Source organism: Haplochromis burtoni, unplaced genomic scaffold (genome assembly GCF_018398535.1).
Source record: "Haplochromis burtoni strain Fernald_Lab_line unplaced genomic scaffold, NCSU_Asbu1 Contig_32, whole genome shotgun sequence".
NCBI classification, from domain to species: Eukaryota; Metazoa; Chordata; class Actinopteri; order Cichliformes; family Cichlidae; genus Haplochromis; species Haplochromis burtoni.
The window spans coordinates 2855406-2868361 of NW_024582393.1; the positions used below are offsets into that span (position 1 = coordinate 2855406).

At 39.6% G+C, this 12956-nt stretch overlaps 1 protein-coding gene across 1 annotated transcript in view; it reads right to left on the reverse strand.

Annotated features, from left to right (window-relative positions):
• Positions 1-2742: 2742 nt before the first annotated feature.
• ptpra (protein tyrosine phosphatase receptor type A) overlaps positions 2743-12956 on the reverse strand; it is a 32485-nt gene continuing 22271 nt past the window's right edge. Inside the window, exons 7-22 of the mRNA XM_005918693.3 lie at positions 12512-12648; positions 11593-11683; positions 11390-11466; positions 11250-11286; positions 11048-11145; positions 10597-10716; positions 10241-10407; positions 10010-10145; positions 9692-9841; positions 9452-9545; positions 9213-9289; positions 8898-9032; positions 7718-7843; positions 7466-7617; positions 6993-7128; positions 2743-6424 (exon numbers count right to left, since the gene is read on the reverse strand). Of these exons, the coding sequence (XP_005918755.1) occupies positions 6350-6424; positions 6993-7128; positions 7466-7617; positions 7718-7843; positions 8898-9032; positions 9213-9289; positions 9452-9545; positions 9692-9841; positions 10010-10145; positions 10241-10407; positions 10597-10716; positions 11048-11145; positions 11250-11286; positions 11390-11466; positions 11593-11683; positions 12512-12648 (1808 nt within the window). The 3' untranslated portion in view covers positions 2743-6349. The remainder of the gene's footprint in view (positions 6425-6992; positions 7129-7465; positions 7618-7717; positions 7844-8897; positions 9033-9212; positions 9290-9451; positions 9546-9691; positions 9842-10009; positions 10146-10240; positions 10408-10596; positions 10717-11047; positions 11146-11249; positions 11287-11389; positions 11467-11592; positions 11684-12511; positions 12649-12956) is intronic.

The window sequence follows — 12956 nt, forward strand, 5'->3', positions numbered from 1 at the left end:
CCACTAATACGTGTATGTCAGTCAAGAATTTTCAGTCAATGTCAGTCAGATTTCAGAGTAGACAAAATCTCATGATCATGTGATCATAAGAAATATACTGATGGCAAGACATTGTGATTCAAGTACCATTAAACATGCTACTGTTCATCTCTGCTTTTCTCACTTACAAGAATGTTTCTCAGGATACTCCTCCTCTGGGGTCTCAGGTAGCTGCATTCCCCTGCTTCACACAGCTTAATCTCCTCTGAAATCTAAGAAGCAAAACAGATTGAGGTTAAGGGATAAAGGGTATCTTCATTCTCAACAGAAACTGCTCAGTGATTGGTTAAATTATTCACACAAACACTTATCCCAACCTCTGATGTGCCAAAGGAGTCCAGCTCCCTTTTTCCTCCAGGATACCAACCATGGGACCAGTGCTGGGCAAAGGACAGCTGAGCCCCCACACAGAGAAGCAGCCCCAAGAGCAAAGCCAGTCGAGACACACACATGATATTCCCACCTAGAAGAACGGACATAGAGTTAGTTTGAAAAATATTTGAAGAACAAATTCTTTATTGAGAATTTCCTGCAATAAAAGCTAAAAAGAAAAGTGTTGTTAGCTGCAATAAAGTTAATTTTAAGATCTGAGCTAAAACATTTCAGTGCAAACTTGCTATATTATTATGGATGCTGGCTATCATTTCAGGCGAACATCCAAATTTTTCACTGCATTTGGAAAACTTTTACATAACATCACTTTAAGCCAGGGGTGTCAAACGTAAGACCCGCAGGCCAGAATCAGCCCTGCAAAGACTCCAATCGCGGCCCACTGGATGGCTCTGGAAAACGTGAAGGAACACAAACATTTTTGAACTTTTTACTGCATTTTCACAAATTTTACAGCTTTTCCCACTCATAAAGAAAAATGAGTTTGACATCCCTGCTTTCGGCGCTTCTATCATTTACTCAATTTTGAGTACAATATTCTAGTTGTCCTTTGTCATTCTGAAAGTAAATATTGAAAGTATCAGATCTTGAATCGAATAATAGTTTCAGATAAACTACTAAAACTGGGCAGAAATGTAATCATTTGTCCTTACCTTAGTCTTAGATTTCACAGCTTTATCAGTCCAAGTTTCCCTCAGTGTACCTGCAGGGGTTCACTTCAAAATGTTCTTTTCCTTTGGTGGATTTAGTGCTAAAATCAGCTTGCGGTACAACCGAGGTGTTTTACTGAAGAGATTCTCTGCTCCCTCTTTCTTCCCCTCAATATATAGACCAATCCCCCAGCACACATCATTGTCTTCCTTATTCTTCCCCGCCCATTTTTGACCCCTTTGACTCCCTCTTCTTCTAAGGGGTCAAATGAATCATCCATGGGGACGAGACGTACATGCGGTCCGACCAATTCCAATTATCATCTGTAAACAGCACTGACACCCATCTATACCACCAATATCCTCTTCTACACTATGTCAATTTAAATAAGACATTCAAGTCATTATTAGTGAGATCCATCATCATTCTGTCACAGTCAGTGCTCATTGAGGATAAACCTTATACACGGTCAGCTTGCTTTCATTACTGGCTCTCAACAGGGAGGGCCTTTTAAGTAAGAATGCTTAGCCATACAATGTCTGAAGCTTCAATTTCCTACTTTTTACACCAGTATTGACCACAATGAACCACCACACGTTTTCTCTCTGACCCTGCTGACACCTCAGGGGGATCTGATAGGAAGAGGAACGAATACACTGGATTCCTGACCAATCCACAGGTGACATTATTGTCAATTAGAGGAGAAAAGGTATTTATGTTTCAGTTCACACCCAGGAAGTGACTGCATATGTTGCTACAGATGTAACATAACTCATTAGACATAACCAGTCAGTGGTAGATGCTACAACAGGCCAAGCTGACCATTAATAAAATCAGTACATTTTGATGTAAAAATTAACCTTAATGGCCAATTCGTTTTCCCATTGCCTTATTCATCAAATACTATAATTAACTTAGAGGGCTAAGTTTGGTCATTATTAATGTATTTTTTTCCCCCTACGAAGCAGAAATGAAACCATTTTCACTAAAGGTATTTCCTTTACATATTTGTGTGTATTATTGTAGGGTTCTTGCAATATGAGGCAACTGATATGAGGTGGCTGATGTGATTTGGCGCTATATAAATAAAATTGAATCGAATCTCATGTTGGCGCGTAAATGAAACTAGCCCCGTTTCAAAATGGATATCTGCAGATTATGCTCGACAGTGAAAGGTTTGTTGCTAAACATCCAGTTCTTTCAGTAGGTGTTGCAGACTTTGTGTTAACATTTTGACTTAAAGCTGCCTCTTAAATCACAGCATTTTTCAGCTCTTGATATAAAATTAGGAATTTCTTGTCAGTGTCAATAAAAATAAATACTGTACCCATCACACCGAGTAATATTAGGGTTAAGGGTTAACTCAGTACTAACACTACCAAAAATAGTCGCTTTCCATTCTTTATACCTTTCAATACTTCAACAACACCAGTGAATGAATGGTGCAAAGGGTTCGATATTGACTGGAAATCTTTCAAGAGCAGGAGTGCCTGATCCTTAAGGTAACCACAACCCATAGTCAATTATTTGGCACCACAGCACCAGCATTAGTTATTGAGAGTTGAGCTTTACATGTGCGTCAGATCATCGTGACTTTAAAGAAGCAGAGAAAACGTGGACGCACAAATTGTACTTAGAGATGGGATGTATGCTGACAAGAGGTTAAAATCTCAAGCACTTTATTAGGTTTGAACAGTATCTTGCTTAGAAAGGCCATTTGGCATTATATAATTATATATAATTTTATCATATATAATTATATATACATATATTCAAATGTTGAATAACAAAAAAACACAAACAAACTTAGGCAAAATAAAAAATAGGATTTGCTTAAGACAATCATACCAAATTAAAAAATGGCCGAAACACATCTGTAATACATTTGAAAATGGTCCCGATACAGTTCAATATACATCTTTAAAAAATAAAAATAAAAAAAATTACAGGAGGGAATAGAAAATAAAATAAGCATGGCAGCAGACAGGAATGAATTATAAATAACCTTACATTATGTACAAAAGGGGAGAAGGTGTTGACCACTGGGAGGAATGGTTCAAGAGGGAAAGTGAAGGATAGAAAGGAAGCAACAAGTGAGCGGAGATGAATAGGAGACAAAGAGAAGGTGATGAGAAGAGAAAAGTTGGGCAACAGTTTTCTGCTGTCTCCCTCTCTAGAAATGGAGACCGTGGATTGAGTTTCATAAGGGCATTCAAAACGCTCCAGTGGGGGAAAACTCCTGGAATAAAGGGATAAAACAAGGGTAACTGGTTTCCCTTGGTGGTAAAGGATGCAAATCCTATTTCTGTGTTTTAGTCCTACATTCGGGGTACCAACACTTGATTACTAGTCATGGATCCCACATTCAGCTGATATGGAATGAAATAAAAATACTATGCATTTGAAAAAAAATAAAATAAAGGTGTCAATGTTAGTTTGATGTACACAAGCAAGAAATCCACAAATATACAACTACAGGGAATGTGAAAGAATAACTGACCCACACTTGGTTCTGGCTCCCTCAATTTGTCACACAAAAAGGATTTGTCATTGGTCAACAGGTGAAACATGAGGAAATGCATGCGAGTTAAGAAAACTCCAGGGATGATTCATTTGTTTTGAAAACCTACCCGTGAGGCACTTCATCAGTTCACTTATAATAACAAAATTAACAAAATATTGGGTCTCACAGTTTGGCACAGTGTCATGTTTTGTGGTCAAATTGCAGTGAGACATGATCACATGATTGAAACGTGCACAACAAACCCCTGTAATTTAAGAACAGACAGTAACGCTAAGCATCCCCTCTTCTATAACCTGATGAAACACCCAGTGAGTGTCAATGTAAATAAATGAAAAACATAATGGAACCTAACCAATCGTGTTAGCACTTGTGATGCTTTGGAACAAAAAGACCTGAAATGAAGAACATGACCCACTCACAGCCAACAGTGATTTGAGTGACTGGTCAGCTTAGCTGTCCGCTACTTTTAAGTAATCAGCCTAGGGCTTTGAGACCTGAAAACCCTTCAACAGATCAAACACAGTATAGTCACCATATTGTAAAAATCAAGGCCATATCTTTTTGACCTTAGCTCTCATTTGGTTCTGTACTTTTTAAGGGCTTTACATTTGGTGCAAAGAGTGCATGAGTGTTCAAACAATCAACATTGATGCGATCACCCCTTCTCAAAATTTATTATTTTTGAAAACGATATAGCCACTATCAGTTTGACACACTTGATTGTGCTCCTTCTTTTAATAAAATAAATTAAATAAAGGAGTGCTAATGTAATGTAGATTATACACAAGTATGGGTCTGTTTACAGTTAAAAGCTACAATAAGAAACACCGAACTAGCTGGAAAATTCTAAAAGAAGGAGAAAAAAAAAGATTAAATTTTTTATTACAGTCTTTTAAAATCCAGCTGTGGGATCATATCTGAATACCCTGACTTTGGTGGAAGCCAGCACCACTTGAAGGTGACACAGCTGCAGAGATCAACTCAAGTTGAATATGTTCAATTTGTAAATTTAAACATCCTGGCATCAGTCATTTCCTGAGCGGACTGACCTAAAACCCTGCGGTTAACAGACATCATTTATCTTTTATTACAATCAAAAAAGGGCATGGCCTCAATGTTGACCTTGGATTAAATAAAAACACTGTAGTTCAAGTCTGAGCGCCATCCTACGACATTCATTTAAAAAAAAAAAAGCATTGCATGGCACATTTCCTCTTTTAAAGTAACAACAAATCCATTTTTGAGAGAAATTGTTAGCAACAGCATTCGAGTAAAAGAAAACATTCCTCAGTTATCAATATTCATGATGGGAATTAAAAAGGCATCGCTCTGAAGGAGTGACAGCGCAGTCTCGTGACCCGACGCCAAATATTTAAAAAAGAAAAGGAGGAAAAAAAGACAGTAAATCCCAGCAGGCTCAAAGGAAAACTATAAACCCAGACAGAAAGGAAATACAGTCTACAAAATTAAAAAAAAAATACTGAAGTGCTTATGTAAACAAAACAAATGCTGGGTATTGTTGATTTGTATGATGCAATAATGAGTTACTGTTTATGATTTGGCTCGCCAACATCATCAACATTACTGCTGATACCGTAACAGACGCTAGAACGTCATATAAGCCTTAATAAAACTACATGTCTTGAGTGTACGGGGCATATAAAATCTCAATGTTTTAATTAGTGATCCTTGGATAGCTCAAAAGTTTTGCTGTTCTGAACATCTAAAGATGAAAGTCTCCAGACTCCAGAGCTACATACCCGACTAAGTGAAGGACTTTGGCACTTTGCAGACATGAGAAAGCGATGTGGAACCACGCCACAGCGCTCTCTGTCAGCTTGTGCTCCAGTTCAAACACACACAGACGCTCAAAGAATAATTAGCGGCTCCTGGTATTTAGGGTGTACGTTTACACGTATTAAAACCTGAGACTATGAGCTACATCAGAGATTCCGATCTCCAGTAATGAGCTACCTCTGAACCCCTGAAACCTAACAGAGAGAAACTGTAACTGGCTTGGAAAGCTGGTTTTTTTTTGCCAAATCGAGGCAACCGACCCAATGTAGAGAAAAACTGCTTGTGTGAATGTCTGAGGAGTGAAAAACAGTTCAGGGTCTGTGGGTGAATGTAGAAACTTCTGCTACCACACAAAGTTGCTACAGTGTGGCTCGGGCAAAGTTTAAAATGTTTTAGGTCTCTGTCCCCAAGGTGTTTACAAAAAATAAAAACAAATGGTTGTTGTACATTAGCCACCAAAGCATTAGATTTATAGTCATATATATTTATATATTTATACCAATAAAATACATTACAGGTGCCACCCTAAAATGCAGCCAAACTCAAAACTGTGTCTAAAACCATAATAATAAAATGCAACACAGTTAGGTATATATATACATATTGGGGAGGGGGGTGAAGATGGAAAGCAAAATAGGGGTGAAGGGCTGTATTAACATCATTACAAAATATTCAAGAAGGCATCTCAGTTTTTTTCTCTGTCCAGCTGCACTGCCCTGTTCTGTCCTTTGGGAGGAGACCTCTTTTCCCTTTTCCTCCGGGCAGTTCAATCCCATCCACAGATCAAGCTGTGATGAGTTTTTTGTTGTTGTTTTTTCAAAGATCCATCAGATGGGGATACGCAGCTCTCTGCATGGCAACAAACTGAATGTGTGTGCTCTGGAGCGTGTATATGCTTTTATGAAGTGCATGTGGATATCTATTCATCCATCCATCAATGGCAGGTCCCTACTTGAAGTTGGCATAGTCAGAAAAAGCATCAATGTATTCTTGAACCACTTTGTAGCAGAACTCGTACTGCTCCTGCAAAGGGGAGAGAGAAAAAAAAACAGCTACATCAGCTGGAGCTATCAATCTGTGACAGTTCAGTCACTGAAGTCATCGAGCCCACAATCTGAGAGGCACTGCGTACTCTTTGGCTAGCAGCTTGTCAATCAACCTGCTTTATCTCCCTTTTTGACTCTTGAAAATACTGACTTAGTTTTTACAGATGTCACAGAGCAAGAGAGCCAAGGGTCCCTTTTCTCATAGACCTCTACAGGACAATGGAGGCACTGGTCAATAGAAAGAATGTGGGTTTAATACTCTTCCACATTAGCTTCAGTTTTCAGACCCAGAAGTTACATACGCCCTTTTTCTACTAGGAACTGCAGTATTACCCACTCAGCTTGACTCGACTCAGTATTTAGGGTTTTCCATTAAGCGTCTACAGCCAGTTGAGTCTGAACATTTGAAACACCTAAACAAGATCAACAAGAGCATCTTTCAAGGAAGTCAGTGTGATGAAAGCAAACTCTCCTCGTCAAAGACAAACTTGCTGCATAATGGGGCATTATAATAAATGAAAAGTTCAAGTGTAATAAGTCCTTACCAGTGTCTGCACCATGTGGGGTCTCTGCAGTCTGAGGCTCTTCACTGTCTGGAAGACATCCAGGATCCCTTCTGCTTTCACCCGCTCCAGAACTGTACTCAATGCACAGAAAGTCCCCGTCCGGCCAGCACCAGCACTGTAAACACAAACACAGCCAAAAATGCAAACCTCAGTATGCACGCTGGAGTCCGAGCCTGCAGAAATAACACGTGCAAATAACATTTGTTTTGAGCGTACTTGCTAGAAACAAAAAAAGGGTAGGAACTGATCTGGGAGCAGTTAAAATGTCATAAGGAAGAAGAGAACAATTAGTCTGAGCTGTTTTTTCCTGTGGTTTGTTTAGAGGAACAGTTTCCCAGCACCTACAATTGCAGGGCAGTTTAGAAGTGTACAACAGAAAAAATGTAATTATATTAATGTTACGCATTTATCTCCGTAAATTTTGTTAGACTGGTGTGTCTGTATTTTCTTACCTGCAGTGCACAGTGATTGGGTGGTTGCCAGATTGCTGCTGTTGTCTCTGCACTGCAGCAATTAAGTTGATCATGCCTTTACCATCAGTGGGGATGCCCACCTCTGGCCAGCCATGGAAATGGAATTGACGCACTACTCGAGTCTTGTTCTCCTGGAAAGATGGAGATAATAAACAGATAATGTGTTTGTTCCATGTTAGAACTTCTCAGTTGTTTTATAGTATTTCATCATTTCATTGAGCCCTTTATTACCCTGGTGTTGGTGACCAAGAGGTCACGCACTGTGTAACTCTCGTTCTCTTCCTCTCTTTTAAGCTCAATTGTGATGTCTCCATGGGTCACTGCTGAATCACTGGGCCAATACTGAGCACATTTCTCCTATAGGACACAGGACATGGAAAAAAGTCAAATAAAGGTTGATGACATGTTAGAAGTCATAAAATACCAAGCAGATTTAAAATGTCAGACACATCTGAAATATATGCTAATTTTTATATTGTATATGTAGTACTGCATCCATCTACTTGGAACACAGAGAGAACCTTTATTACACATTAATTACAAAAACTAAGGGAAAAAAATGAAACTGAACTGGTAACGCTGGAATCTTTATTTCTAATTCTGGCCTTTAAAAAGGGATTTACCGTTACTGTTGAGCTTGCCAAAAAAAAAAAGAAAAAAAAAAAAAAAAGGTTGCTTTTACTTGCTGGGAATAATTTATAGTGCAGTTAATAAAGATTCATGATAAAAACATGTCCACTGGCAAAATAACAGTTCTGCACATGTACTGCAATTTGTACAATGCAAGCCAGATGCACACATGCAGAAACACACCGTTTCACTTCACAATTCACCCCAGAATGCTCCGGTTTAAGATGTTTCTAATATCAAAGTAGTACAGTTATAGGTATCACTGAATTGAACAGTACATGTAAGATTTTATTTCCCAACAAATCGAGCGTTTACTGGAGATAAAACAGTTGACTGAAGTTGCCAGCCTGTCATATGTAATGTAATTAAAAGTGACCAGTGATAAGAGGGTCATTTCCTCACTTCCTATTCGCCACTGAACTGTCAAAATCCAGTTGATTCACAGTAGAAGAAATGATCTTTGAAAACGGAGACACCAGTGAGAGCGTGCACTCAAACTCTCGCACTCTCAGTTGCTGCTTTTTTAGCTTGCTGTGTAGTTTTGTGTTGTTTGTGCATAAGGCTTTATACTGTGAGAGAGACAGTCAACAGCAGTATGTGTGTGACATAATATTTGCTAGTGTCTCACAAGAGAAATGTGACGCCACAAGTAATACATTATACAAGACTGGTAGCATCCAGTTGGAATCAGTCCCGATATCAATATTCTATCTTTACCAGTTACTGATTCGGTATCTAATACCAGATCAATAACTGCACACACACAGACACACACAGAGACCTGGCCTCTCTCCTCCAGCTCAGTGAGCATGACTATGGAGCAGCTTCTCCACTCCCAGATCATCCTCCAGAAGTCCTCTATAGTGTGTTGCAGGGGCCCCTGGCTCGCCATATAAGCATCCTTCTGACGATAGCCCTGTTACCACAAGGAGGAAAGAGACAGGAGTGATGTCCACGGAGAAAAAGTTTAATGATGCAAAAAAAGAGAGAGAACGAGAGCGGGGGGGGGAAAAGGTAGATGTAAAAAAAAAACGATCGATTGCACGCATTAATTAAATGAAATGCTCCACTCTAATCCGGACACTGTTACACTCACATCAATGAAGGAAGCATTGACATAGTCGGTGTTCTCCTCTCCTCGTTTGACTGGAATGATCACTCTGTTGAACTCGTCTGTTAGAATCAAGGAGAAGCATTTCTCTTGATTAATGGAAAAAGCTTTAAGTGTTTGCACAGGAGCATATGCATTAATAAATACGCTGTTTTTATGCATTACTAATTCATATAGGCGCCAAATAAAAACCCACACCGCACAACTAAAATAGCTCGACTCACATGGAATGATCTGCAGAACTCTGTTCTTCTTCATGTTGACAGGAAGGTTGCCCGTTCTCATCTTGTCATTTTGAATCTTGATGGATGTCAGTTTCTAGAAATTACAAGATAACAAGCAAAAGTTTAAATTACTTCGAATTTCAGAATATTACTAGTAGGAACCTCAATTGATACAAAATAATGCAAAAAGGAGGGGAGTAACAGAGAATAATTTGTCTTCGGAAGAACACATAAGCAGACCTTAAATTCAGCCTCCAGACCACTGCAGCCAGCTCCAGGTGAGGGTGCATAGAGTTTGGCCAAGTGGGATTCCAGTGAGGTCACCTCTAACTCTGTGTCTCCGTACAGATAGTGCTCTAACAGCGCTTGGAAGATAAAAACGTACTGCATCTGTGGGAGAGAGTGATGATTGTGTAGAGCAAGACGGAATAAAAGGAAATCGTGAATAAATGACTCCGATACAGAGTTTTGATAATTCAGTAGTTAGTGTCTAGGTTTTTGCTTCTGCATTATAATCATGAATCTACCGTTGGTGCTTTGTGTTGATACTCCACTTACATCTGTCTGAACCATTTGACAGCGTTGGGCTCTTATCCTGGTGACAAAGCCAAACACGTCCACCTTCTTTTCCGTGATCATCATGTCCAACATGGCATCGATCACAATAAAGGTACCAGTCCTCCCCACACCCGCACTGACAGAAGGAAACATGATCGTGTGAATTGCAAGTAGTGTGCAGAGAAATACATAACAAAAACACAGTGGGCGGCGTGAAGCACACCTACTTACCTGCAGTGAACAACAATGGGCCCAGCATACTGGGGGTTGCAGGCCTTGACTTTCTTTAGGAACTTGAGCATTCCAATAGGGGTGAAGGGCACCCCGAAATCTGGCCAGCTGGTGAAATGGAACTGGGTGATGAGGCGCTGAGGCTTCTTCCCAGAAACATCTCCTACCTGAGACACAAACAACACACAACATAAAGTAAACCAGAATATATATATAAAAAAAAAAAAAAAAATAAAAAAATTTCACCGTATGTACAGAACAGACTTTAGACTGATAAACCAGGCATGGAAACTTATTCTGATAATAAACTTCAAAACAATGAGTAAAGCTCAACAGTTAAAGGACAAGCATGGTACCTGTTGGATGCAGAACTTGCGGATGGTGTAATCCACTAGAACCATTGTGTCTTCTACAGACACCCGAATGTTCCCATATGTCCAGCAGCCCTGGTCCGGCCAGTACTGAGCACACTTACACTAAAAAATACAGAGTGATTCGAGACAAAGCACATGCGTAAAGAAGTGCATGTAATGAAACACTCAGGTATTACAGTATTGCTGTAGGATTAACAGAACAAGTACAGTAGAGAAAACAAAGGCAGGTTAAGTCATGCTGTGAAGGTCTTTGCATAAGGACTCATACAAGGGGGGCTTTAAAGGAGCACTCAATTTACCATCTTAACTATATTATGAATGTGGATACAAATGCAATCTTTCATATGTTAAAAAGCTGTTATAACATCACATAAATCAAATTAGCTCAAAAGAAGCATCATCATCATCATCATCATGTGTCCAGCTCTCTCACCTCTTTTCGCTCCTTCAGGTTGGTCACCATGACTATTGTGACTGTGTTCTGCTCCCAGATCATACGCCAGAAGTCATTTACAGTTTCCTCCTTTGGCCCTGAGAGATTGAGACAGATGAAGCAATCAAGAAGCACAATCAGGTTTATTATTAGCGAACGACGGCACAGTTTGTTTCTGCCTGATTGCAACTGCCAGCCTCACCTTGAGCTGCAATAAACTTGTTCTTCTCTTGGTAACCCTGCAGAAGTAAAAGGCCGCGAGGACACATTAGCATGACACTGAATAAAATGTGATCGGTAAAAAGCAGAACTGTGGAAAAGATGCTCAATGTATATACAAACATTTATAAATGAGGCATTAATAAAGTCAGAGTCTGGGACTCCCTCCAGAGATGAGAGATGCACCCTGGAGTGATCATCTGGGAGAGAAAGAATGACGCATGTTAATTCCACCTCAGTTTAATTGTGACTTTTTTCTTTTTGTAACTACGAGATCTGTTTTTTGTGTCAGTCAGTATCAGTCTGAGAGACGAGGTTTCACTTACATGGCAGGATATTCACATATCTGTTCTTTTCTTTATTCTCTTCCTTAGAGGCAGCGTCACACGTTGCCTGGATGGGGCAGACTGGCAGTGCCTAAAACAGGAGAAGAACACAGACATATTTATAGACAGCAGAGATTTGCATCAGTGTGACCATAAAGATAATTTCCTGCTCTTTTTGCCTACTGAACCTAATGCACATCACAAACTCATTTAGTGTGACTGCACAGTATGGTCTGTGCATTGATCAGGATTCATCCTTATTTATTCACCACAGTTTAGCTGCCTACTTTATTTTAAAACACTTTTAAAAACCTATTTGTTGTCGCTTAATTTCAGGTCTAGTTGAACAAAGTATCCTGGCTTTTATAATGCAAAAAGAGTCTTATTTGCTTCTTTTATTTGGTTATAGTGTATGCTTATTTTTGATTTAGTGACTGTTATGTATAGTCTATACCTAATATAAACTGTACAGCATGTTGGTCAGCTGAGCTTGTTTAAAATGTGCTTTAGAAATAAACTCTCATTTTGTGCAAACAGGGTTAACTATTTAAGCCAGTGGCTCCTTAACCTTTTCTCTTCAACATTTCTTCTTCATGAAATGGAATCATCAGACTAGCCTTACATTTGTACTGCTACCACGTGGAGTGACTAACACGGCTCCTTACCCTTTAATCCATTACTTTTCCTACATTAAATGTAATTATGTAACAACTGAGTCTCATGTGGCTCTAAGTTTACTGGAGACTGTGCCTCCAGAATTAGCCAAGTCTAAATATGACTTTTGAACTGTTACTTTGTTACTATTGTACCTTTAATACAAATATCTATACTTTTTCATTTAAAGTTTTTCATTCTGATTTACTAATTAAACCAACAGAGTTGCATGCTATCAAAGAGTGCTTGCTTGAGTGTGCCATACATTAAACTCCTCTCTGAAGAGCTTGTTGTCATCAGCCATGCGACGGTTCATTTCTTCCTCCAGCTTGTCCACGGGAAGCGGCGGGTACTTCCTGTTTGTACTGGGTGAGCGGGCCAATAGCGGCACACTCTGGAGTTCTGTAGCAATGAGCAGGAAGGGAGGAGGCAGGAGCGAGGAGAAGGGGAAGGAACGGGAGGGGTGAGACAGGTAGAGATAAACACATGGGTAAGAGCATGAGACTAGAGATGACTTACATCATGCAACACTGACTTCATCATTCACTGTCTTTTCTTGAAACGCACAGCAGAGGGCGATGTGAATCAGCGCTGCAACATATAGGACTTACTGCAGCTCTGCTGATTAGGTAATCACAGTGAACAAAAGCTTCCTCCAGCAGTGAGCCAGGGAAATGTTATCAGTTGGGGAAGTAAGATCAATCGAAGCT